Source organism: Colletotrichum siamense (assembly GCF_013390195.1).
Source record: "Colletotrichum siamense strain Cg363 chromosome Unknown KSG_Cg363_contig09, whole genome shotgun sequence".
Taxonomy (NCBI): Eukaryota; Fungi; Ascomycota; class Sordariomycetes; order Glomerellales; family Glomerellaceae; genus Colletotrichum; species Colletotrichum siamense.
Genome location: NW_023501022.1, coordinates 4027511 through 4053796, shown reverse-complemented (window position 1 = coordinate 4053796; position 26286 = coordinate 4027511). Strand labels below are relative to the sequence as shown.

Here is a 26286-nt window from a genome sequence, read left to right as displayed (position 1 = left end):
TGAAGAGCGCAACCCCAGAGATAATTGAGAGGAAAAAAAAAAAAGAAATCTGTGACGAAACAAGAGGTCAAGCCGCGACCGCTCATTCGTCTGCATCGGCTCAATGTACGTGTACCTGGTCTCTCGCCTCCGTCCAGGTTCTGCAGCTGTGTTTGTCCCACCACAAGCCGACGGCCGGCCACGGCTCCAGTCGGTCGTCGTTCTGGCTGGCCCCATTGCGGCTTTGGTGCGCGCGGTCCGAAGCCGACGGGGGTTGCACCCAGGGCCCCTCAAGCCCAGCCAGCTCCGTGGTACCTACCTTACCTTGAGGGAGTCATCATCATCGAGGAAGAGAGGCCGACATCGCAGGTCAACGGCGCCCAACGACGCCCTGTTTCGCCCGTTTCGCCCTTTTCGCCCTTTGCTTGACATCGCGAACAGGGGTTCACGGCAATCAATTGACATGATGGCTTGTTGAATCCGGGAGCTAGCTGGCATGGCGATAGTGCGGAAAGACCGACTTCCTGCCAAGGTGAGACGGGAGTGCTGGGAGCCTGTCACAACCCGGACGGAGCCACGGAGTGCTGGCCCCTCCTCCACAAAAAAATAAGAGATGAGGGCGGAATTGGAGATGGGCCAGGTGTTATCGCTATCTTTCCTCCCATAACGAAGGGGGAAAAAACAAACATGCCCCTCGTTACGCCCGCTGATAGCCGAGTGTAGGCGATGACGTGGGGAACCCAATGGCTTCAATGCGCACGGCAGTGACAGCAACATACGCCGTACGTGGAAGAGCAAGGTACCAAGAGTCTGTCCCCCCCTCCATCAGACTCCTTCTCGAACATTGGATCGGTTGGCGTAGGATGGTTCTAAGGTGCCGAGTGTAACCATTCGAGGCAGGTGCTAAGCAAAGATATTGGTAACAAGATATGCGACCTGCATGCAGACTCTCTGCTCTCTCACTCTCCCTCTCTCCGCGACCTAGTGTTGGTTGCATCTGCGGCTGCTCGGAGGCCCGGATCTCTTTCCACGGCGCCCCCTTCACACACACACACTTTTCTCCTTTTTTACTTCTGGTTGTATCTCACCAAATCCTGAGGTACGTATGACGCGATAAACGGCTCAATCCAGCAATTGAAGGATGGAACACCATTCTTGCATGGTACCGTGAGCCTTCCATGAGCCCTCAATACATACTCTGTGTCCATGTCATCTTCCCAAGTACACACAGACAGGCACAGTCTCATTTCAGCCCTGCACCACACCGACCGGGGGAGCGGTAAAGGGAAGGGGGAACGGATCGTTGAGGGGCGTTGCTGCTGTGTCACTTGACCACGCAAATGGCGGGGAAAAGGGTCAGTGGTATGTGTGGCTTGATACCGGCCGCTGCTGCCACCGAGATCGTGATTGCAGGAACCGTCTTCCGCCACTTTGTAGACAGGTAGTCTTGACCGCCCACTACCCTTCTCTCCAAAACAGTCTATGTATCTTTGAAAGATAAGACGTCGACGCTACCCGTTCTCCATCTGAGACGCATAGATACACAAGTCACCACTGCGGGAGATAATCATCTTGACATCTTGACAGGAACGCATCCGGGTATGTATGTTTTGGCGTTTCGATCTACGTATCACGTGTTTGTGTTTTTTCCCCCGTCCATTCTCGGGGTCCCGGACCTGTTGAAGGCCGTCAGGTCGTCTCCAGCCAAACCCCCCGTGACAAAAGTCCGTAATTAAACATGCTATCGCCTCAAAAAGAGAACATCCGATAGAAAATAAGTCCTCCCCCAAAATCAGCAGCATTGGTATCGTCGTCCGTCAGTCTAAGCAGCCCTCTCCGCCTCCCTCTGCGCCTGCTCCTCCTCCAGAATCTCCCGCTGCCGCGCCGCCTGCTCGCCCTCCGCCTTGACGCCCTTCTTGCGCTGCCGCTCCTCGTACATGTCTCTGCTCTTCATGATGCGCTGCACAATCGTCCCGGCGTTAACCCCCGCGAACTCGTGCTCGCCGACCTGCCGCATGATGCCCATCTCCTTGGGGCCCGTGTATGGGTCGTAGGTGAGCGGCATGAAGGCCGTGGGGCCGTGGTACACGGCGTCCGGCGTGCCCCACGGCAGCGACGTCAGGTACGCCTTGGTCGGCGAGAAGGGCGCGCCAAAGACGACGGCGTTGACGTACTGCATATCGTGTCAGTATTTGATCCAGTGAATACAACAGGGGGGTTGCTTACCCTGCACTGCAGCACGCAGAGGCCGCGCTCGTAAATGTTCATGATGGGATAGTTGATGCCCTTCCACTGGTTAATCACCTCGTCGTCGTGAATGCCCGCGACGACGTAGGCGGGCGGGTAGTCGCCGCCCTTGCCGACGCGCTCGTTGACGGCCTGCTCATTGTACCACCCCTCCTGCCGCGCCAGCTCCTCCTCAGCCTCGACCACGCGGCGCAGGAACTCAATGTGCCCGCTCGAGAACAGATCGAACCCGCCGTCGACGTACACGACGCGCTGTCCCGGCTGCGGGCCCTTGCCGGGAAGGAACCTCCTGAACTCGCCCTTCTCCTCGAGGGTGGAGCCGGAGCGGGCCTCGTCGGATGCGGACCAGAACCAGACCTCGACGCCGGGGTTCTTGCCCGTCTCGTCGGTGGCGTAGAGCTTCATGCGCTCGGCCATGGCGGCGCCCTCGGCCTCGATCTCGGCGCGGCTGGAGCCGTGGCCCTCGTCGCCGGCGAGGCGGCGCTCGAGCGACTTGATGAAGTGGGTCTTTGTGCACAGCAGCATGCGGCCGACGAGGTCGGTGGTGGAGATGCTCGGGGTGCGCTTGACGACCTTGAAGCGGCCGGCGGCCTTGACGAAGCGGTAGCAGTCCTCACCGTCGCCGTCCGAGGTGATGTCGTCGCCGTGCACGACGTACTTGCAGCCGTAGTGGGAGATCCAGTCGAGCTGGGTGACGTAGGGGGCCCGGCCGACGGACTGGGTGACCCAGCGGCAGGCGTCGACGGCGGCGAGACTTTGGAGGGTTTGTCAGTGAGATCGCGTCATGATGAGTGTTTTTGGAGGCCTTCTCTTTCTTACCGCTCTTGCAGCGTCATGACCGTTGGGCCCTTGTTTTCGAGGATGGCTTCATCGGAGTGGACGCCGATGTACAGCTCGCTGCCCAGCTGACGGGCCTGGACAATGGCGCCGGCATGTCCTGTCAACCTTGATGAGCGTACTGACTTGCGAACGCTGTCCTCAGCAGTGTTTTGCGATGCTCACCGTGGTGGAAAAAGTCGAAGCAGCCGTCGATCCAGATGCGCTTCTCCAGAATCTCAGGGGCGGGCTCGCCAGGCGGGTGCTGGGGGTCGGAGTTGACCATGATGACGACCTTTTGGTTGAGTGTTTGCTTAAGGACTCAGAGTGACATGAATCTTTTCGAAATTCCTGGGAAACCGCCTTCTGATAAAAGCAGCGCAGCTGTATCACCGTTTTCTTCCGTGACCAGATGCCAAAACCGTTTCACCGACTAGCAGAAAAGGGGGGCGGATTTCACATGAGGTTTTGGGTAATTACGTATGGAGGTCAGGTACCTTGCTGGGGGGTTGAGCTGAGGTTGACGGGCGAGCAGCAAGGTGCAAAAGTTGGGTGAGCTCGTGGCCCCCGCGATGTCCCGCTCCCGTAGCGGCGCCGCGTGATTGGCGAGGTTCCAGCGCCACCAAAGATAGCCGAGATCCACAGGAGCTTCCAGCGGTCGGCCGGCGCACACGAGCACTCCCCCACGGCGCTCACGGGGCCTCCTTCAGCGCTGCTTGTCCAGCGGCCCAGCGGTCTTTCACATGTTTGGCGGGCGATTTTAAGCTTAGCCCACCCGCTGGACGAGCTGGCGGGAGGTGTTCATTGGACCCCGTTCCGTCCCAACGGTTTTCTGTCACCAACATCGACATCAGACGGACGGAAGAGATGGATGGATTTGCACATGTTCATGAGCATCCTCACTATTTTTTGGCGCCTTACCTTGTTTTACGCGCATCTGCCGCGCATGCTGGTCAGCTGATGCACACAATGAGGCTCTTATGATGGTCGACTGCCTTTTCAACTTCAAGCCTCCGCTTGTTGGTTCCGTGTCGAAATGGCGCATCGGGCGGGCAGACCGAACAAGTGCTCCAAAGCGGCATCTTCACCGGAAGAACTCGACTCCAAGCGGAGCGACCGCCAATATTCCCGTGTATTCCTGGATGAGCCTCACATATCATCCTCGGGCGCCCCATCAAAGTTGATTGGCATCTCCATGCACCGCTCAGGAACGGACGACCCAAAAACGTGGTCGGGTCCCATCCGCTGTCAATGGACCCAGTTGTCGATAAAGCAATCGCGCCCACGTGCACCGCCCTGCGCATCCATTGGCCCGCCAAGCGTTGCCATCTTCAACACCACGACCGACTTGATCTCTCGCAATCCCCAGCTCGCCGGGTTGTGCTGACTTGTTCGGACGACAGTTCGACTTTGAGCCGCTCCGGTCAATGTTCTGGGCAAATTGCCCCGGCATGGCGCGTCAATGGTTCTTGGAAGTGACCGGGGGATCGCGAGCGGGGGCACCTCGTCGTCGGTGCTATTTATCCAGAGCTCTCCCCGCATGCGACGCTGTGATGTAGCGTAGCTTCTCCAGCAGCCAGCTCTCTCTGTCTCTCTCCAGCTCCCTCCCTCGCGAATCTTGCGCATCCCGTCAACAACCTCCGGCAAGATGAAGGGTCTCACGCTTTCCGCCCTCCTGGCTCTCGCACCCGCGGCCCTCGCTGCGTGGCCCGAGGCCGAGGGCAAGACGATCAAGTACACGTCGGTTCCTGGATACTTTCTGCAGGACGACAACAGCACTGACCCCTCTGGGTTTGACTACGTGAGTTTTCTCGTCTTGCAAAGTGTGGACAGTTTACTGACGCGCAGCAGGCTTCTGTCAACTTTGGCCTGATCAACAGAACATACCCGACGGACAAGCAATTCGACCCCGAGGGCACCAAGACCCAATGGCAGCGCTTCGAGCGTTGGGTTCAGTACCTGACCTCGGGCTGCCGCAAGAACGACAGTGTCTCGTACAAGCTGCTCTTCATGGGACGTCACGGTGAGGGTTGGCACAACGCTGCTGAGTCTTTCTATGGCACTCCCGCCTGGAACGTGAGTCGCGTCCATGTCAATATGCATACAATCACAACTAACACGAAACAGTGCTACTGGGCTGAGCAAGACGGCAACAGCACCGCTCGCTGGGCCGATCCTCTTCTGACCCCGGCGGGCGAGGCAGAGGCGTACAAGGCGAACGCCTACTTCAAGGACCGGTTCGAGACGCAGAAGATGCCCTACTTCGAGTCCTACTACTCGAGCCCCTTGATCCGCTGCGGGATCACCGCCAACATCACCTTCGGCGACATCCCGCTGCCCGAGGACAGGCCCTTTATCCCGACCGTCAAGGAGGGCTTCCGCGAGGGCATGACGGTGCACACGTGCAACTGGCGCTCCAACAAGACATACATCCACGACATGTTCCCCTCCTACCAGTTCGAGGCGGGCTTCACCGAGTATGACGAGCTGTGGCGCCGCAACGAGAGCGAGACGACCGAGGCGCAGAATGCGCGGTCCAAAGCCGTCCTCGACGACGTCTTCCGCACCGACGACAAGACCTGGCTCAGCATCACGAGCCACTCGGGCGAGATCACCAGCCTGCTGCGCGCCCTCAACCACCGCGCCTTCCGCCTGTCGACCGGCCAGATCATCCCCGTCTTCGTCAAGGCCGAGGTCGTCGAGCCGCAGCCGGAGCCGACTTTCGCGGCGCACGAGCCCTACCCGACCTGCACCAGCCCGCCGATCACCAGCAACGCCGCGCAGGGATGTGTGTGCTCGACGGCTACGTCGGCGCTCCTCCCGGCAGCCACGCTCATGGCTGCGGCGTAGGTGACGCGTAAGAGGCTTGGAGGATGGTAACGAAATAGTCTTGATAGTGTTAATGTAATGACAATGATCAAACCCAATGGCATGCGAATGCGTGTGACCACGCGAATGAGGCGCTGCCAATGGCATCTGAAGCAGCCGGTCGAGACCGTAGAACGATGTGAAGCAAGCCAAGTTCGTCCAAAGCAGCGGCTTCGCTACGTGAGAGCCCCTGGGATGATGGACAGAAGAGGATTCAACCTCCGATACCATCTTGGAACTCGAAGGACAGGCATTGGAGTTTGTGGAGGAATAGTCGGTGATGCCTAGGTGGAAGTCGGTGGCGGTACTTGATGACATTGGCACCCTGGCAAGAGACCACCGAGGCGTTGATTCGTCGCGTGGGAATTAAGAAAGGGTGACATTAAAGGGTGGTATTCCCAGCTGGATCGCTGGAGAGTCGCAGCCTCCACGTGGTACTGGAGCTTCTGGAATGTTTCAGGATCGACGCGGAAGGAGTCGAGCAGCCGTACGGGGAAGAGAGGCATGTGCTCTGTGTAGCTCGGCGCTTTGGGCGCTGCGCGGACTATTTCGAGGGAGGGAAGCTCATCTACTGGAGTCGACGGTGCGGTCTGGCAATCTGTATTGGCCCAGAGTATGTGCGCAAGCCTGTGCTTAGAGCGCTGATAATGACGAACGTCGTTCTGCTATTGGGCAATGGTTATTTTGCTGCTTGCTATTGGTGCTGTTTTAATGGTTGCCCTCGGATGGTGGTTTTGGGTGTTGGGAGGAAAAGAGTTTCACGATAGATTCAGCCTTGGTTAGTCGTCGTCGCCTCGACGAGGGAGCACTGGAATGCAGCAACTGGAAAGCTTAGCACGGCGAAGGAATGTGTGAGCAGCGCGGCCTAGAACCCTTCCACCGGCCATCGGCGTTTCCATTGTCTGCCTGCCGATCAACCCAAGCCATGACGAGTACTAGTAGGTCTTTGTGGATGGACTTTGAACACGAGGGCGAAGACTGCCACGCGGTGCCTCCCAGATTCCGTTCGCGGCCATTCCCTCTCGTAAAGTTCTGGCGTCTTGCCCAGCGACGGGCGATTCTCTTGGAACGCGACTGGCGCAAGCCCCATTGTCCGTCCCAAATTCCCGGTGCATCGGGCGTCCCATTTGGGATCTTCAGACGTCCGGAATGGGATGTCCCTGGCTGGGGGAAATACGGCCACAACAAGCTGCGCTGGAATTGCCTCACGGCGAACACATCAGCCAGATTGCCGGGCGAGAAAACACGACGAGATCGCAGGGATGGACGCGGCTGGGCGGCGATGGTGGTGCGGCCGGGACTGAGTCGATTGGCGGTGGGAGCTGATGTTGTTTGGCGTTTGGGCCATGCAATCCTCTCTTTTCTTCCGGATCCCAGGGCATGTCGAAATGAGATGGATGCTAGTAAAGAGTCGTGTTGTTTTTCTGTTGTTTTCCCGCGCGGTGCGAGGCCAATTGGCTCTGTTCCTGTTCCACCGTCTTCCCTCTACACTAACGCAAGGCACCGCACCTAAAAAAGGGACGCCGCTCTTGCATCTGCAACTTTGACTGGCGTTGGCGCTTTTCGCTCTTCATTCGAGTTCGCGACCTGCACCAGCACCAGCACCTGCACCTGCACCCCTCGACCGACCGCACCTACCTTTTACTCGCGGATAGGTCGCCAGATAAAGCTCCGATCCCCGCCCAGCCACAGGGTCGCAGAAGCACAGCACCCAACCGCGTCGCTCAAGCCATCCTGCAACACTCGCCTTTCAGCAGCACCGCATCGCCGCTCCAACGTTGATGCGAACGGACTAAACAGCCATCCGCACAGCTGGAGCTCAGTCGAACGACCTCGCCGGCGGTCTGTCTAAGACATCCGGACCACAAACTGAAGGAATTGTACGACAGAAAGCCAGCCTGCAGTGGCTAACTTGCTCCATTCGCCCCGGACATCATAATAAAGGACCCTGCAAAACAACACACACCTAACCCACAAACAACAAGGGGAGGGAAGAAATATAATTAACTCTCACACACTCACACGACATTCTGGCCCTCGCCTAGAATTCAACCCCCCCGTCCAAACCCTCGTCTGACGACCGCCCTTCGACAGCATTGAGTCCGAGTTGGCATTGAAGCGTCCACTCTCCCACGTTTTGCCCTACCTTGCTCCGCCGTTCAGAACCAGAGCAGCGAAAAACACTCCGAGCCGTAATACGATTGATTACCGACTACCCTACCTACGCAGAAACTGGCCCTTGGCGATCCTGCGACCTTGTCATCCACCCGCATCAACTTGCCCGCCTCACAGCCTGGTCCGGAAACCCGCCAATATTCGCTGTTTCTCGCAATCCAAACTCGTGTCTGCCTCCTCATCGACTCGTCGTCGTCTCCAGTCTTCATTAAACTCAACCTGCAGGGCGTTCATTAGCATTCGACCCCCAATCTGTTTGAACCGCGGCCTGCATCAAAACGAGCAGCAAGGGGCTTTGTGCTAATCTTACAAACCCATATCCGCCCTATGCTATTCATCGGCGTCAGCACTTGAGCCCATCCCGCCGCCCATCTGATCCCACCTTGCAGCAACCTTCTGCCACCAGAAAACCTGGAAAAAAGTGGCGTCAATCTTTCTGGCGACCAACCGGAACACGGGCAGCACGTCTGAAAGGCAAAGCAGGTCACCGAAACGCAAGTCATAGTGCGAAGCAAGGGGCTCCCGCAAGCGAAAGCAAAAGCACCAACACACCAGCTGAAAGCCTGTCACCTGCCCGAGCCTTGCAGCGGGAAAGGGAAAGGAACTGCAGACTATTATTGCTTAGCAAAAAAAGTCAGCCGGTACCTTACCTACGGGCACAGCAAACAACATTGGGCCCGACACATCCATCTCTCTCGGCACCACCTCATCAAACCCGCCGGACCAATACCGCCTCGCCTTGCCCACGCCAAAACCGCCCGCCGATCGAATCGGCCCCTCGTCCGCCCTCCTTCGCCGGACTCCTGAACCTGGTCTGGCCCTGAGGTCTGAGGTCTGAGGTGCTCCTCCGCTCTCCATCCCTCCCTGACGAACCCCGTCCACCCCCGTCTCCGTCGACCCTCCTTGCCTCCCTCCAGACAGAGGTCCTCCAGGCCCCCCATTCCATTCAAAGACATGCAGCGATCCGGCGCACCACCTGCAACTGCAAATGCACCCTTCTTCTCGACTTCCTTCTTCTCCTCTTCCTCCTCAAAGTCCCGTCCAGGCACGTCCTCAGGTGACCAGCAGCCACCGCAGCAGTCGCAGTCGCAACCCCCTCCTCAGCCCTCGCCCTTCTTCCCGCCGCCGCTACAATATCCCGCCGGTCCCAACGTCCTGACCAAGGATCGCAAGAGCTCCTTCGGCCGCAAGCCTTCCTTTAGCTCTCCCTCCAAGTCCTCCAAGCGACGTGCCAACAGTTCCAGCTCTGGTGGAGGAGGCAATGTCGTAGTCACCGACCGAAACGTACCCCCCGCCCTTCCCGACTTTGCCCTCGCCGCCGCTGCGAAGATCACCCGCGACGCCGACAACATACAAAGCCCCGCCTCCGCCGACAGCTTCTCCAAGATGCTCAGCCGCACGCATACCGGCTCAGCGAGCCTCGCCCCCGACCGCCTGCAGCCCCCGCCGGCCTCTGCGACACATCCCAACATGTGGCAGTCGAGCGAGTCTGTCGTGCTGCACATGCAGATGCAAGAGATTGCAAACAAGAGGATATCCACCTTGGACTACATCCGCAAGGCGTAAGGCTCCTCTCTCTACCCCTCCATATTGTCCTTCCCTACTGACTGCTTCATGGACAGACACGAAGGCCGTGTGTATTGGTTCAACACTATCCTCTTCGACAAGCCCGACCTCCAACGCATGCCCTCCTTTGATCAACGAAAGCTCGCCCGCCGCGCCACGAACTACCTCCTACTCGGCCTCTCCCTGCCTACCATTGTCGATCTCTACGCAAACACCCCCATTGAGTTCCTACGAAGCCTGAATAATCTACTCCAAGAATTTGAGTCGTTCCAACAGCTCCACGGAGAGGGTGGCAGCTCTACGAGTTCGTTGTCGCGGGCACGCTTGCCACAGATGTTCCGTCGTCAAGGTGGAAAGTCACGGCGCAGCGCCAGTAGCGCCAACGACTTCAGCTCTTCCGGAGACGGCGCCGATGGAGGTATTGGTTCTTCCGGGAGCGCGAGCGCCAGCGTCATGTCCTTTGCATCCAGCGACAACGATCTGCTCCCCGGCGAGGTCTACACCCATCTTCTCACACCATCCTTACCGTTCGAGCCGGACTTTTTCGAGACATTCGCGACACTATGCGAAGTGCTCATTGACGTTTACACGAGGGTCCTGACGCTGGTGCCCACGCCCAGAGAGACGACAGCGCCGGTGGCCGAGCTATTCGCAAAGGCCGATGCCAAGGTGCGCAAAATCATTGTGCAGGGTGTTGTCAAGGAGTTTGAGGACAGCAGCAGAGCACACATCAAGACGGAGGTTGCCAACATTGGCAAAGTGGTTCTTGGCGGACTAATGTGACGGAACGATATAAGGAGTCATGTCTGGTATGACCTGCATTTTTATGGAGTTGGGATGGCCTTTTTATGAGACATGGTAGAGGTCGGCGCAGGGAACTTCACGTCGGGACTTCAGATATACCACATTTTGATGTTGTTTATTGCTACCTATATACCTATGACCTGGACCGAAGATCCAAAGACCAACTAATCCAAACCATTGATAACAAAAAGAGATGTAAGAGAAGTTCATCAGATACCATAACGCATATTTTTGTCGCTCACATTGGCGGACCCTAAGGCCTCTCACCGTCAGTGCTTGACTCTATATTGGTGATCATCATCGAACTTGAAAAATAGTTTGAACTAGGGATCTTGTCGGCCCAGGGTATCATAGACGGGGAGACTTCCCACGAAGTCCAGAGTGTAGGTGTCTAACCCTTTGCGGACCAGACAAGAACCCGTCAGTTCAGGTTTGAGCCCCCCTCGCGCCGAGAATAAGCCCCATCGAGTAATCCCGCCCCTGTGAAGGGACGAGCAATCGCATAACTATCGATCTCGACGAAAGACTCCTCCGGCCGACCCTTAAATTCACCCGGCAAGCGACCTCCCCACGCGGCCGCCCCGTCACCGAAGAGCCCTCTCGTCCCATCCAAAGCACACCACCCCCCAGATCCCAAGCGCGGACTCATATCTTCGTCCATGGGGTCTCGGAACAAGAGGACGGGGCTTCGAGAAGGGTGCAGAGGAACCGCGACGATGTAGCGACGGGGCAGGGCGGAGGGGGAGAGCCATTGTGTCCGGGCGCAGGTCTTGGAGGTCAGCCGCTGTGCTTCTATGGCGGCGCGTTTCCGCGGCGTTTTGCCTTCAACCCCGAAAGGAAGAAGTAACGTGTGTCCGGGGACTTTCTCCCAAAGCTGCTGGGCTACAAAGAGCCCGAGACGTTTTGAGGCGTCTCTGTTTGTGAGCTTCGATGGCGATTTGTCGGGCGAGGAGGGTTGTAGAAGAGAGAAAGGAAAACGCGAACCAGAGCTTTCAAGATTTTGTTTTAAATACCAATGGGAGAAAAAAAAAAGTTGCTTGGGTGGTGGGGCGTCGTGGCTGTAGTGGGGCCGATGTGGCTTTAGCGCTGCAGCTACCCAGGCACGGCAGGCACGGTAGGCACCCAGCCTTGTGGCTTTGCAGCCAATTGAAGGGCGACCTCACTTTTCGCATCGCGACTGTGTTTCCCAGCGCTTCTCCTGCCTAGAAGATTCCTGGACCTCACCCAGCAGCTATTTGAAGCTGAGGCCGACCCCCTTTCCAGACCCCCAAATCAAACACTCGCTCTCAATCAAGACTGGTGCAGCTTGATTTCTCTCGATCGACCGACGAACCGACGAAAAGCTCTTTCCTCTGTCGAACACAAGCAGACCGACTATTCGACGGCCACCATGTCCGGCCTGTTTGGCTCCGCGGCGTCATCGACGCCGTCCAACACGGTCGGCGACCTCAAGCAGGACGTTGCGCTCAACAACCCTCCCGAGGACAGCATTTCCGACCTCGCTTTCTCCCCGAACCAGAACCAGACCAGCGACTTCCTGGCCGTCGCGTCTTGGGACAAGAAGGTCAGAATATACGAGATTGCCCAAAATGGCCAGAGCGAGGGAAGGCACGCGTACGAGCACGACGGACCCGTGTTGAACTGCGACTTTTCCAAGGTACGACTGCATATTCTTCGACATCTCTGTCCTCCACAAGAGCTAACATTATCTCCGTAGGACGGCAGCAAGGTCCTCTCCGGTGGCGCCGACAAGGCCGTCAAAGCCTGCGACCTCGGCAGCCAGCAGACCATCAAGATCGGCGAACACGAGCAGCCCGTCAAGTGTGTTCGTTTCTTCGACTCGGCCAACGGCACCATGGCCGTCTCCGGCTCCTGGGACAAGACGGTCAAGTACTGGGACATGCGATCGCCCACACCCGCCGCGACGTTGACCTGCCAGGAGCGCGTGTACTCGATCGACGTGCGCAACGACCTGCTCGTCATTGGCACCGCCGACCGCTACATCAACGTTGTCGACCTCAAGAACCCGACCAAATTCTACAAGACCCTACAGAGCCCGCTCAAGTGGCAGACCCGCGTTGTTAGCTGCTTCACGGACGCCGCCGGCTTTGCCATTGGTAGTATCGAGGGCCGCTGCGCGATCCAGTACGTGGAGGACAAGGATGCTAGGTATGTTTGTGCAAGACGCGATTTGGAAAGACAGGCGACTGACAGGTGGATAGCTCCAACTTTTCCTTCAAGTGCCACCGCGATCCCCCGGCCAACAACATCACAAACGTATACGCCGTCAACGACATCTCCTTCCACCCCGTCCACGGCACATTCTCGACCGCCGGCTCGGACGGAACGTTCCACTTCTGGGACAAGGATGCTAAGCATAGGCTCAAGGGGTACCCCAACGTCGGCGGCAGCATCACGGCGACCACGTTCAACAAGAACGGCTCCATTTTTGCGTACGGTATCAGCTACGACTGGAGCAAGGGATTCCAACATAACACGCAGGCGTATCCCATCAAGGTCATGCTGCACCCCGTGCAGGCGGACGAGTGTAAGCCTCGCCCTACCATGAAGAAGCGATGAACGAACTAGGGGCGGATAATGGGGGAGCGTTTTGAGATTTGGTCCTGCATATTGTGCGAATGCAGATACAGAGGGAGGTAGTGGCCAAACTAGAGCCTGGGAAAGCGAGAAATTCTTTACACACGCCGGGGTTATTTTGCGTACTGTACGAGCCGAGAAATCAAGTGCTGCGAAAAGAGGCAGTTGTTATTATGGAAATCGGGTATTGGACTCGCGACTAGGAGTGTAAGGCACTGGGCGATCGATACCACAAATTGGCAAACAAAAGCAACATTCATAACCAAAGCACGCACGTCACATTGCGAGTGAAAAGATGGAGTGTAATGTGAGATCCGTGTAAGATCCAATTTTGAGTCGTAGAATTGATCATGCTTCTCGTACCCAGTGTGATGTCTGTCTTCCCTAATCCTCCCTCCCAATGAAGTTGCAGCTTGCTTATTAAACCAATATGAATGACCAAGAAAGACCCCGTTGCAGCCGCTGTCCGAGCAGGCAAGCAATCCTTTGATGACTAGAATAAATCCAACCGCTTTGCATTTGTAGTGTTCACATCATGACATGTTCATTCCCTCCCCGTTTTTCATCCTCGTCCATACTCCCGCTTTACAGGGCAGCTTTCCTGCCAACGACGTCGTCAACGAGACCCTTCCACAGATCCCTCAGACCGGGCTGGTGCGCGTCCTCAGCGGTCTCGCCCTCGTGCGCCCACTTGAGCTCGACGCCGTCAACGCCAAAGGCCTCGACCTCGGTCAGGGCGGCGGCGGTGGTGACGTTGTCCGGGTTGGCGGCGATGACGGAGATCTCGGGCTTGGAGAGGGGCAGGTCCTCGGCGAGGGTCTGCTCGTAGAGCGACTGGTGTTTTGTGGTGAAGGAGTCCGGGAGGAGGGGCATGCGCATGCCGGCGAACTCGTTTGCGGCGGGGACGGCGTCGAAGGAGGCGGGGAGGACGGTGAAGTCCATTGAGGCGAGGGCGGGAGAGGCAGACGCGGGGGAGGAGGAGGAGAAGGTCTGCATGCGGCGGTGGGCGGGGGATGTGCGGGTTGGTTGGGGGGTTGGGCGGTGGGTTGTTGTGAGGGAGCGGGTGGACTGAGATTGTGTTAGTGGTGAGTTTGATGATGGAGAGAAGCGGGTGAAACTTACGTCTTCGGAGCGGTTCTTGAGGAGCTCTGCGTACTTGGGCATGAGGACGGCGCCCTGGTTTACATTGTAGTGCGACTCGAGGAGGCCGGAGGAGCGGGAAGCTGTCGCGGCCGAGTTGATGGAGCGGGCGAGCTTCGCGACGGGGGCGGTGATGCGCGACATGTTTATGGAGAGGAGCTGATTTCCGGAATCTGCTATGTGTATGTTTGGAGGTTTGGTGTTTGTCACCGGAGAAGATGGACTCGACGTGTTGGATATGGATGTACAAGAGATGCAAGTTGGACGGACGGATGGGAGCTGGACGTTGGCGGGAGGAGGGAGGGGGAGATGCACGGCAGATATACGCACGGAAGGGAGGAAGGGGAACGGGGGTGGGATTTGGGAGCTTCTTTTCGACACGGATGGACACACACACACACACACACACACACTCACACACAGGCACACGCATGCTGCAGATGAGGGGAGGGGGACCGCCCATGGTTTCCTCTGTCTCTCATCTCACACACCACACCCCTGGTCTGGAACTTGGACGGGATGGGATGGGATGGATGGACGAGGTGAGGTGGGTTGGGAGTGAGTTTGGCCAGCTGCTGGGTTCGGGGATGGGACGAGATGGGAACGGGGAGTAGCGGCGGCGGAGGCGGCCAAACCATCCCTCCCCCGTATGCGAGGTCAAGAGCTTGGAGAGAGAATGTTTGGGTGTAGGTACCGTTACTTGGGAGCTTCAGAAACGGGGGAGGATACATGTCCTGGCGGTGGTTGAGGGGAGCAAAGTGGATGTACCCGGAGGTCCGGCGACGGGCGGCCGGCGTGCCGGGAGTTGGGACTGTGGAGAGCGACCCAGAGAGGGTGGCCCTGGTGTTGAGAGGTACCTGCTGGGCGGGCAGGGGGGTGTGCAGGTCCAGTAGGTACCTGTTAGCTAAGACGCCCTGTATTGTTGGGGAGGGATCCAATCACGATCAGCAGGGGAGTTTATTTGGTTGGCGGGGGATGTACGTGTCGGCGGTGATGTACATGCCCGATTTGTGGTGTGTGTGTGTGTCTCTCTCTCTCTGCCTGTATGCACGCCATGTTATGCTTCCTGTTCGTCCTGTAGTGTACTAAGTAACTGCTGCAGTGGATAGTGCGGTGAGTTGAGGATTAGCAGTAGCAGCAGCAGCAGTAGTTGCAACTTTCATCCAGTCTCCTCCCGGATGCATTTGCGCCAGAGGAAAGTAGTCCTGGATGTGGCGAACATCACGGTCGAATGTCTCTGCAGAGTGCCAGCAGTCGTTCGTAAAAATGGCACTATTATACAATGGAATCTGGGAAGAGCTGGCGAGGGAAAACGCCCGATCGATGCGGGCGCGTGAGCTGAGGACGGGAGGGGAATGGTGCGGTTTGGTGGGCGTGGCATGCGATCTCTGCCGCGACCGCTGGATGTTGCTGCTACGCTACCACGCTGCACCACACTGTGTATCTGGATCTGGATTCGTGCGGGAAAACGACTCTCTCCGTCTCTCCTGGGTGGTGCATTGCTCGTCCTCTGTTGGAGAAGAAAAAAAAGATGGAACGGCTTCCGTTTGCAGAGCTGAGTTGCGGTGTGGGGGTTGGAACCAGCTCCAGTGAGGCAAGAGAACAGGGCATAGCGGTCAAGACTCGGGATTCCTCTGGTAGAGGAGTTGGCCGGGTCGGTCAGCACGACAGGCCTGGTCAGGTCAGATCAGGTCAGGGTCGGGTTCAGGTACACAGATACACGGTCGAGAAGTGAGGCATTGCTTCGTGACCCTGCCAAGGCGGGTGACGGACGGGATGTAGTGTCTGCGTTGCCATAGCGTGTGTGTGAGAGCATCAGCAGCGAACACCGAACACCCACCCTCCTACGACTTGGAGGAGATAGCCCGCGCTATCCAAACAAATGCGATGGGTCTTGGTCTAATTTAGGCCTGGTTATCTGCGAACTGGCTTTCGCGGGTGTCAGATTGTCAGATTGGGAGGCAAAGAAGGGACCTCTGCCTTGCCATGTTGTGACAATAGGAATTGCGAGGCGGGAGGCGGTTTCCGAGGGCCGAGAGAGAGAAGAGCGAACATCAGACAGACACGTTCCAACGGGTTTCCCTGACTGGACTGGACCGGGCTAGGAGCAGGGAGCGAGAGCGCGCGAGCGATGCTGATAAGAAACGGGCTGGATTTTAGACAACTCAACAGAAAGTAGAGACATGTTCCTGCCCTGACGGTGGTGGTGATGGATAGGCGCAGCAGTCAAGTCATGGACCCCCGTCGCATGAGCAGCGTACGTGTCTGGTTTCCACCATCTCTTGCTGTTCTGGGTTCTTGTTTATAGGTAGTTTATTGCTGCTTTTGGTGGACTCAGGGGTTGTTTGCTCATAGAAATGCTTGTTGAGCTGAGCTGCTGAGCGGTAGGAACAGAGGCTGTGTTGTTCGTACGAATACCGCAGTACGACTGACTGAGGTGACAGTTGAGCTGGGGGGGGATCTCGAGGCGAGCAGGGCCATAAGCCCAGCGCCCTGCCAGTCCACCGCTGAGCTGCCCTGCGCTGGGTGTCACTTGTCACTGAGAGTTGTCAACCCCCCAACCAGAAACCCAAAAAAGCTTCGAGACGTTGAGGAGCTTGGGCCACTGCGGGTCCACCCCGGCACATGCGCCTTGCTTCCCGTCTCCACCACACCTCTTTTTCTTTTTTTTTCCGCCTAGCTAGCAGCATTCGCAGCGTGGTGGTGCGGTGCGCTCCTACAGAGCACAGCTGCGCAACGCAACAAACCAGTGACACACAACTTGCACCTTTGGCGCAATCATCTCACCTCACCTCACCTTGCCGTCGAACACACCAGAGAGCTAAAGCACGCCGGGTCTGCCGCTTGAAGATTGTTGACCGAGAGGCGCATAGGCGGCTTGACATCGCCGTCTCCTCCCTCCCCTCTCTTTCGTCACCATCGTTTCTGCTGCTCTCAAGTGGACTTGGCAAAATTTCCCACAGGTTTCCTCAAGCAACCTCGATAAGGCGGGAAATTTCCTACGAGTCTTGACAAAAGCCCTCCGAAAATGGGTTGGTTTGGCGGGCACCGGATGCTTTCCCCTAGGTGCGAGTACCTCCCCTGTTCCCAATTCAAGACATCTCTCGGCGCTAGTCTTGGAGCTCCCTGCGCCGTACCTGCGACCCCATGATCGCCCGCATCGGCTGGGCATGCCTTGATGGGGTTCCCGTTCCTGTCTGTCTCTGTTCTGGCTATCTGCGATATCTGTTTGGGCATGTACTGGACATACCTACCTGAAGCACGGTACATTGACATTGACCCTGACACTGACACTGGCAGGTTCTGGAAGCGGTCGAGGGGCCAAGCAGGGAGACGGCGGCGATCATTGCATCTCGAGGCAAAACCAGAAACAAAATTCCCCGGCTTCGAGAGATTACCAGCGTTTGCCAACCGTTAAAAGCATGAATTAATTGGCAGGCTGGTGAGCAGGGCGAGCGGACCGGGCTCGACGTTCCCTCTGAAGCTGGCAGAGTACCACGCAGTCACGCAGTACCAGAGCTGGCGGCTCCTTTCCCTCACCGCTTGGGGTCGGGGGTGTCCAGGTTCGTCGAATCATTCTGGAAATGCACTCGCCCTGATTGGCCGGGCTGCTGGACGATCGGCGCATGGCCAGATCGTTGGGAACCACCCCCGTTCCACCTCCCACGTCGCTCGTCCTGCTCTTTTTCCATAGGTTCACAGTGTTGCTGTTTCTGTCCAGTGACTGTGGGCTTCTCCAACCCCACTCGCTCCACCCAGCGCAGCGACTTCGTCAAGACTCAAGAGTCAAGACACGCAAAACCGCACCGGAAACCATCCCGACTGCAACGACTCAGGACCACCACCACCCCGACCGGCGCACTTTGGCTACGGCGGCGGGATAAGCAACAGCAAACTACGGTTGCACTCTCGGAGTAAACGGCATTCCCGCTGCTTCGCTGTTCACTCGCCTATCCACTCAATCCATCGTCGCACACCAGGAGAAGGAGCTTATGCAAGCTACACTTCAGACGGCGTCTCGTCCTTCGTCCTGTCCCCGACTCCCGAGCGACGGGTCTGCTCGAAACTCGGCGATATCTCACCTCATCAGATCATCGCGGTTACGAAATCGTTGGGGATACCATGGCACCGGTGATGATGACGAAGGGTGGAGGGATGATGAGCTGCTGCCGCCGGGGAACGGCGGCTCCTCTGCCAGACTTTCTTGATTTCTGATACCCGCGCGACGCAGGAGCAGCATCAGCGATGACAACAGCGCAGAGACGTGGAAAGAACTGTCGCCGAAGTTCAGATCCATCCGTGGCCGTGGGGGTGTATGGTAGCGCGCTGTCTCTTCCAACCCTTCGGACAATTTTCCCAGGACCAAAGCGAGTCTGTGCGAGGTTGAAGGGAGGGAACACCACCACGCGTGGACTTGCGCTTTCTCCAACGCCCAGCGCCATTTCTTGCTCCAACTGTATTTTTAGTACCTCTCTCTGCTTAACCTTCTTCCGGGCGAGAGGCCGTGCGACAGCACACGCGGTGATTCGGGGCGTTTCCTGTCTGCTCGGCGGGACGCCGTAACACCCTTCAAGGCAAACGCCAGCCCTGCCGGCTAGCGGGAGGCCCTTCGTGGCTGGGGGAGACAGATGCAAATCGCCGTCCGAACCAGGAGCGAGTTCGAGATTCACTGTGCTACCTGGACTTGAAGTTCGGGTGGCTGACTCTGGCAGGCGCCTCGCCTGCGTCCGGTCCAGCCCATTCCATACTCAGTGATTCCTGAAATGTAGGTATGGTGGCGATTGGCGACTGAGGACGCGCTTAAAAAGGTTGCTAAATGTCTTATGATCTGGCCCCTATGCGCATGCATACTGTATGCGAATGCAATGCCTGTCTCTAAGAAGGCATGCGCATGCGAGATAGAGAGATAAGAAATGTCTCTGGCCATGTTTGAGATTCGCAACACGCGATTGGCATCTTGGCTTGGATACGCGGGTTGGCGAGTGACTGAGGCGAATGGGAGGCGGTCGAATTGTGCACGCCTCACCGCTCATTTCCTCCTGATATGAGTGGTCGGCCTCGATTCACAGTGTCCTGCGTATCAAATATGGGCAGGTTATGGTTGTTTACCTGCTGCGACGACGTGCGACAAGCTCCTCGCTGACACGCAGGGGAGGGGAAAGGGATGTTTCTCGTCATGGTATGTAATCGGCATCACCGCCGACTTCATTGGATTCATCTGCTCGCGTGGGGTTTGCTCAGGGGGTTGACTTGCATCCTGACGGGCCGGGCCTGGGGCGTGTAAGTGTGTGTACGGAGTAGCATGTGGTGTGTACAGTATTGCTCTCTCTTGTGATGTTGCTCGTTGGTTACACCATCGTTAAACGGGCAGATCCCTCCCTCGTTATTTTTGACGTCTTCGTCACCGTACGCCCCCCATTTGGGGTAAACGGTCCAATCATCGCCGGGCCCGCGCCCACGCGAGAGTTCAAAAATAAGCATTCCGTAGACGAGAGAAAGCAAAGTGGATATTCTTTAGCAGAAGCATCTCAAAACCAGGGACCTGGAACAGAGACGTCGGACGACGTTTAACGGGTCGAAGGACGCAAACGCCGAGGGGAGGGTCATTATGGAAGCTCGGTCTCCGAGCTCAGCTCCGGCGGCGACGACGTCGACGACGCCAGGCGCAGCAGCAGAACCAGCAGCTACAACAGCTGGGGAGTTATCGGCTCCGGGGTTCGTGTCGCTCGGCATGGTCGTGCTGGACGAGATCCGCTTCCCGGACGGGAGGGTTTTGAGGGATGTTGCCGGCGGATCCGGGTTTTACAGTGCGTTGACGTTTGTCCCCTTTTGCAGATCTGTGGCATATACATAATTTGGTATGTCCAGGGGGAGGGGTGTGTCTGTGTTTGTGTTTGGCTAATATGACATGTTATCGTGCTTGTACAGGTACCCTCGGAGCTCGACTCGCTGTTCCGCGGGAGGACGCCGAGACTGTGTGTTGCCTCGTCGTGGCCGGTGACGACTTCCCGGCGTCGGTGGTGGAGCAGATCGAGGGCTGGGGCGTGACGGTGCTGGTGCTGACGGTCGAGGGGAGGATGTCGACGAGGGGCTTGTTGGCTTACGAAGATGATGTCTTTGGGAGTTGGTTCTGGTCGCCTTTTGCCTTTGGGAATGGTGGAAAGCTGACGTTGTGGTTTTAGAAAAGACGTTTCGATATACGACGCCGCCTCTCCGGCCGGGCGTCGACGAGCGTCCGGATTATCTGCGTCGTGCCTCCGTTATACACACGTTAGCGGCGCCGGAGGATGTGAAGGCGCAAGCTGCCGCGCTATTTGGAGACGGCCATGGCGAAAGACTACCGGGACGCCCTCTCTTTGCGTGGGAACCTTCACCACTTCATTGTGACGGGGCATGGAAAGACCATCTGGACGTCGGGCACTTTGTCGATGTTATATCCCCCAACGACAAGGAGGTCGTCAAGATGATGACCCCCCAGATGGAGGAAGGACCGTGGGACAGAGGTCTAGTCGAGCGCGCTGCCGCGCTCATCTCAGACGAGGAAAGTTGTCAGAAGGATCCGGAACGGCAACGGCGTTGGACTACGGTGGTTCGATGCGGGGAGTACGGCTGTTTGACGATTCCTCGGGCCTCCGCGCCGGTCTGGCTTCCTCCATATCACGACATTGGGTCGGAAAAGGTGGTTGACCCTACCGGAGCCGGAAACGCGTTCCTTGGGGCCTTTGCCGTTGCGTACAAGAAGACGGACGATGCGGTTCTTGCGTCTGCGTATGGTGCCGTGGCGGCTAGTTTTGTGATTGAACAAATGGGGCCGCCAAAAAGGGAGGTCGTGGACGAGAGGGTACTCTGGAATGGCGAGGAGTTTGCGAAAAGGTTGGAAGCATATAAAACCAAAGCCAGGACATGGGACACCAGCATCGTAAGCTGCCAGTTCACGAACAACCCAGCCTGGGCTGAACGAAAGGAGCTGTTCCAATAGGATCCGTAGGTGGGTATCAAGACTCGTCTATTTTGTGTTTTTATATCTCTTTTCCCAAAAGTAAAAAAATCCGTAATCATGCGAGAAACCTCGTCTATAAACTTCCATCCCCATCCCATTCACATTGCATGCCTTCACCCACTCCCGCTTACCGGATGACCTGGGTACCCTCCGCCGGCTCGAGGATCTTCCATTGGCAGCCGACGTCCTTGTTGGAGTTGTTCTCCTTGAGGATCTTGATGATCCTGTTGGCAATCTCCTCAAAGTTGCTTGTGGCGAGGGCGAGGATAGTGGGGCCGGCGCCGGAGAGGCAGACGCCGAGGAAGCCGGGCTGCGTACCTGGGGACATGCTCTCGACGATCTGGCTCAGGCCCGGGATGAGGGTCTGGCGGTAGGGCTGGTGGACCTTGTCCTGCATGGCGAGGTGGATGAGCTCCGGATCCGGGGGCGAGGAGCCGAGAGCGACGGGGAGGAGGGCTATTCTTTGCATGTTGAAGGTCTGTCGTCTTGTATTAGGAACGTGTTCTTGTAGAACGACGGTCGACAGGGGCTGAACTTACAACATCGGGACGGGAGTAGTGAGGAGGAAGGACCTCGCGGGCAAGGTGGGTGGGGACCTGGAAGTCGGGGATGATGGCGATGGCCTTGATCTCCTTGGCCCAGGGGAACTTGATGTGGTGGCCGATGCCGTGGGGAGGCTCGGGCGGGGTCTCGCCGGTGTCGACGCCGCCGGCCGGGGCGGGGAGGACCTCGCTGAGCGGGATCTCGATGCGCTGGACGTCTTCGGGCTTCAGGGGGCGGAGGTAGGTGCCGACGAAGCCGCCGTACAGCGAGGCGCCGACGTTGTCGGGGTGTCTCTCTGCGATGTGTGTCAGTGACTCGGTCCTACATCAGATGAAGAGTGACATACCAATCATGAGACAAAAGTCGAATAACCTGTCGAGGTCGAGGTGGTCGAGGTGGCCGACTTCCTTGCCGAGCATGACGCCGGCGACGACGGCGGAGCCGGAGCTGCCGAGGCCGCGGCCGAGGGGGATGGGGTTCTTGATGTGGACATGGGTCTCGACGGGGAACATGCGCTGGCCGTGGCAGCGCAGGACGTAGAGGGCGACGCGGGTGATGAGGTTGACGGAGGGGTCGAGGCTGATGTCCGGGGTGCCTTCGCCCTGGCCCTCGTAGGTGATGCGGCAGTTGAGGGGCTCGGATGAGGTCTGGACGGAGCGGTCGATGGTGACGTGCAGCTCGAGGTAGATGGAGAGGGCGAGGCCGATGACGTCGAAGCCCGGGCCGATGTTGGCGGAGGACGACGGCGTCTTGATCACGAACGTCTCTTTGGTCATGGTGGGCGGGCAGGCGGTGTAAGTTGAGAGGGTGAGGGGTGAGTTTCTGGTGGTGGTGAGGGGGAGGCCTGACGTTGGTTCGATCTGGCCTGAACGGCGGGTGTGGTTCAATTGACGGTGGTCTCGGATGTTCGGCTTGGACGTGTGAGTGTCTTTTGCTTCCGAGTGAGATGAAGCCGTCACGGAGGTCGCTACTGGTGTGAAATGAGCGTGAGTCGCGTCTATCTGGTGGCCACTAATCGTTCCGTGACTCAAAAAATTTGAGAGGCCCCGATGACGGAGGAATGCGGCACACGGCGGGCGGCTCTCCTTTGGCGGGGTGTGTGAAGCACTGAAGCCCTACGCGGAGTGCGGGGTGTTTTTCGCGCGCATCCATTGGCCAATCCGTGCTGAGACGGGGCATTTTTATCTTATCGCTCCCGCGCATCACACCATATCCTTCTCATCTGTTTGAGTTTGGCTGCTCGATGGTGAGTGTGTTGCCAATGAAGGTCGCTTCTTTTGACCTCACCTCATGCGACGCTGGCTGTCTTTTTTCACTCTTCGTGAAGAACCCGAGTGGAGGGATATGTTGCTACGATGACACATCATGCTAGCTATATCAGAGGTGAGTATAACCTCGGCCTTGGAACTCGAAATGAGCTTCATGCGACGCGAGAAACAAACACTCGGCTGCACAAGACTTTCATACCTACGTCCCTCGCCCATCGACTGATGGTTGACTCGAGAAACGAAACGAAACACGGCCATTCTTGTTCATCGTCGATGTTTGCAGGCTGCAAGGTCTTGTTATCGGATGGCCTGAGGTCCCACGCTGAAGCAGCGATCGACATGAGCCCGCTTCATTATCTGAACGTCACGTCGCTCTGCCATCTCCCTTGTTCTGACATCAAACCAACTCACATCTCCGCCTTTTTATATTGCCCTCACCCCGGGAGGCTCGTACTCGGTCAGCTGTCGACCTTTGCACCCCAGACATATTGATACGATATCACATATCCAGCAGCCCACCGGGTACTCACTTACTCTCATGCCTCCGATCATTGCCGAAAGCATTGCTTGCTGTCAGCGTTCCGGTGGGTGCGCTGCAATGCCCAGCCCGCATCCCAAGTCAATATTATCCCAGATCGCGCGCTCCCTTCGGACTCCCGCAGCGATGCTAGGCCCATTCACCGCCTCCGCGATATCTACCGGAAACATCGAAAAGCAAGCGGAGAAACAGAAGCGACAAGACCTCGTGTTTCTGCCGAGCCAACCGCACCAAAGCTCCACCGATCCCCATCAAACAATGCCCATCGGCAGTGTACCGTGAGGAAGCTTATGGAAAAAGCGACCGGGGGTGGGTGGGCGATCTCGCAGATGTCACGAACGCTGTGCGGCCGATGTCCCCGAATATCTATTCTCGGATTTTCCAAGGCTACATCATTGCAACCTGAACCTCTGGAGACTGGACGAACTAAGGGTTCCCTCGCGTCGGGCATACCGCGGAGTGAGGCATCGCACAGCCCGAACTTCGTTCTCCGCCCGTAACAAAAACACACGATGAGACTGGCGCGCTGATCACCGCGCTTGCGCGCTTGTAACGTTGCTCGGCTGGATGGTCAGCGTAAAGCGAGGCTGTTGCCTCTTGGGCACCGAGCGGAGACTTCGGGGGGTCACCTTTTCGCCGTCGCGGGGAGCTATGCGGCGACGGCGTCTCATTGGCGTCATGCCCATGTTGTGGTCATGCTCGTGGCAGGAGGAGGATTTTCCGGGAGGCTCAGTCGCTTTTAGTCTGTTGACAGAGTAGAGACTAACGTCCGCCACTGCCATACTTTGCAGCGCGGAGCAATTCTACGCCTCATCCTTCCCAGAGTCGACAAATCACTCGGAAAACAGCATGTCTCCCCGAGCTGAGAGATGAACAGAGCCCGACAAGGTCGCATTCGGCGGATGCGTGCGTTGGCGAAGAGACCGTTCCTGGCATTGTGTACACGAGGAAAACCGAAGACCACCTGACGTTGCGTCCCGCTGAAGTTTCTATGGGGCGACGCCGATGAGTTAAGGCGAGTAATTAGGGTCGCAATGGAAAAGCCGACTGAGGCTCCGCTGCACTGGGCGAGGCGGGCGGCAGAAAGGTAAAAACGAAAAGAAAAGAAACAACACTAGATCGACTCAGCCTGCGACGTGCTGACTCGAAGAGCGAAGAGGATTTCCCGTGCAGCTGATGTTGAAGCATGAATGTGAGTTGTAACTTGTTGATGTCCCACTGCGAGAAAGAAGCGGCGGCATATGGTGGAGGCTGGCAAAAACTGGGGCGCAACTCTGATGGAACCTCGACGGAAAACATCGAACCAACGGGCGAGCAGCCCACTGTAAAGCACTAACCTCAATCGACCCTAGGGGAATTCCGACTGCTAAAAACAGAAGGATGACAGCCATCCCGCCGCGCCGTCCGCCGTCGACCGCAGCCACTCAGGCAATCGCGTGGCCAGTGAATACGAGAATCTCATGGTGAGCCCACCTACCTATCCGTACCCGACCTCAGTCTAATTCATACTGAGCACTCATACTGAGAGAGAGAAGATCCTCGGCTCCGGATGTTGTTTGCCTGCGGCCTTCCTCCATCATCTACCCACACACACACACCCATGCAGTAGCAGCAGCAGCACAAGACCCCTGTCTTGCTTCTTTCCCCACGACCAACAACATCCAAGATCTGTGATCGGCGCTTTTTCTCACCTTACCTTACCTTAGCCCGGCCTTGCCCGCCTCTGCTAGCGTAGCATCGCACCTTCAATACGAATTGACGGAACCTAAGGAACCCTGGGGAAGTAAGGCTTCGTTCGCTTGGTAGCCTAGCTTCCCCTCTCCGGCAGTCTTCCCATACGATGTGACATGCGACATGGAGTCTTGCCAAGCTTGACGTAGCAAGGGTCCTGTGCCGGTTCCATGTCACGACATGACGCTATTGCCGGAGACACCACAACGTCATGGTCATGGCTCGCCGTTTGGACACGGCTGGCGCCTCCTCTCCATCCACTCGGTCTGGTGATGGAGCTGTAGCCTCCGCTGGCATGGGGGCTGTGGGAAGCGAGGGAGGATGTGGGCGTGGATGGACGGAAACCGAGGAGGCTGATGGATCTCGCAGGCCGTCGAGATTCTATAAAGAGAGACGAGCAGCTCACGACATCCGACCTGTTTTTCTCATCATCCTCATCAGCTTCTTCACCAGCCTTCTCAGCCTCAACCTCAACTACAAACAACTCATCTTCACTACCAAGCTCCCGAGCCTCATCCACCCACCACAACAGCCAAAATGCAGTTCTCCAACCTCGTCACCATCCTCTCCTCCGTCGCCGCCGCCGCGGCCGTCTCCGTCTCCTTCGACACCGGCTACGATGACGGTGCCCGCTCCCTCACCGCCGTCTCCTGCTCCGACGGCGCCAACGGCCTGATCACCAAGTACGGCTGGCAGACTCAGGCCAACGTCGCCCGCTTCCCCTACATCGGCGGCTCCGACGCCATTGCCGGCTGGAACTCCCCCAACGTGAGTCCCCTTACCACTTCTCACTTCTTCCGCTGGCATGATCACTAACACACAAACAGTGCGGCACCTGCTGGCAGCTCACTTACAACGGCAAGAGCATCAACGTCCTCGCCGTCGACCACGCCGGCCCCGGCTTCAACCTCGCCCTCGGCGCCATGAACGACCTCACCAACGGCCAGGCCAACCAGCTCGGCCGCATCGACGCCCAGGCCACCCAGGTCGCCCTCAGCGCCTGCGGTCTGTAA

At 57.6% G+C, this 26286-nt stretch overlaps 7 protein-coding genes across 7 annotated transcripts; 4 read left to right on the top strand and 3 right to left on the bottom strand.

Annotated features, from left to right (window-relative positions):
• Positions 1-1801: 1801 nt before the first annotated feature.
• PCYT2 (Ethanolamine-phosphate cytidylyltransferase) lies at positions 1802-3328 on the bottom strand (the record flags this gene model as incomplete). Its single annotated transcript, XM_036645669.1, has 4 exons — positions 1802-2152; positions 2206-2980; positions 3046-3163; positions 3229-3328. The coding sequence occupies 4 exons, from the start codon at positions 3326-3328 to the stop codon at positions 1802-1804; spliced, it is 1344 nt and encodes a 447-aa protein (XP_036489523.1).
• Positions 3329-4690: 1362 nt separating this feature from the next.
• Positions 4691-5892, top strand: CGCS363_v013819 (putative phosphoglycerate mutase; the record flags this gene model as incomplete). Its single annotated transcript, XM_036645668.1, has 3 exons — positions 4691-4843; positions 4894-5118; positions 5170-5892. 3 exons carry the CDS (start codon positions 4691-4693, stop codon positions 5890-5892), a joined length of 1101 nt encoding a protein of 366 aa, XP_036489958.1.
• Positions 5893-9039: 3147 nt separating this feature from the next.
• On the top strand, positions 9040-10434 carry CGCS363_v013818 (uncharacterized protein; the record flags this gene model as incomplete). The annotated part of the gene is made up of 2 exons (XM_036645667.1): positions 9040-9647; positions 9708-10434. The coding sequence occupies 2 exons, from the start codon at positions 9040-9042 to the stop codon at positions 10432-10434; spliced, it is 1335 nt and encodes a 444-aa protein (XP_036490109.1).
• A 1411-nt stretch (positions 10435-11845) lies between these two features.
• GLE2 (Nucleoporin GLE2) lies at positions 11846-13070 on the top strand (the record flags this gene model as incomplete). Its single annotated transcript, XM_036645666.1, has 4 exons — positions 11846-12112; positions 12173-12624; positions 12678-13003; positions 13063-13070. The coding sequence occupies 4 exons, from the start codon at positions 11846-11848 to the stop codon at positions 13068-13070; spliced, it is 1053 nt and encodes a 350-aa protein (XP_036490107.1).
• Positions 13071-13638: 568 nt separating this feature from the next.
• On the bottom strand, positions 13639-14337 carry CGCS363_v013816 (uncharacterized protein; the record flags this gene model as incomplete). The annotated part of the gene is made up of 2 exons (XM_036645665.1): positions 13639-14121; positions 14176-14337. 2 exons carry the CDS (start codon positions 14335-14337, stop codon positions 13639-13641), a joined length of 645 nt encoding a protein of 214 aa, XP_036490108.1.
• Positions 14338-21320: 6983 nt separating this feature from the next.
• Positions 21321-22512, bottom strand: THR1-0 (Homoserine kinase; the record flags this gene model as incomplete). The annotated part of the gene is made up of 3 exons (XM_036645664.1): positions 21321-21671; positions 21733-22031; positions 22083-22512. The coding sequence occupies 3 exons, from the start codon at positions 22510-22512 to the stop codon at positions 21321-21323; spliced, it is 1080 nt and encodes a 359-aa protein (XP_036490105.1).
• Positions 22513-25810: 3298 nt separating this feature from the next.
• CGCS363_v013814 (Protein SnodProt1) lies at positions 25811-26286 on the top strand (the record flags this gene model as incomplete). Its single annotated transcript, XM_036645663.1, has 2 exons — positions 25811-26041; positions 26101-26286. 2 exons carry the CDS (start codon positions 25811-25813, stop codon positions 26284-26286), a joined length of 417 nt encoding a protein of 138 aa, XP_036490106.1.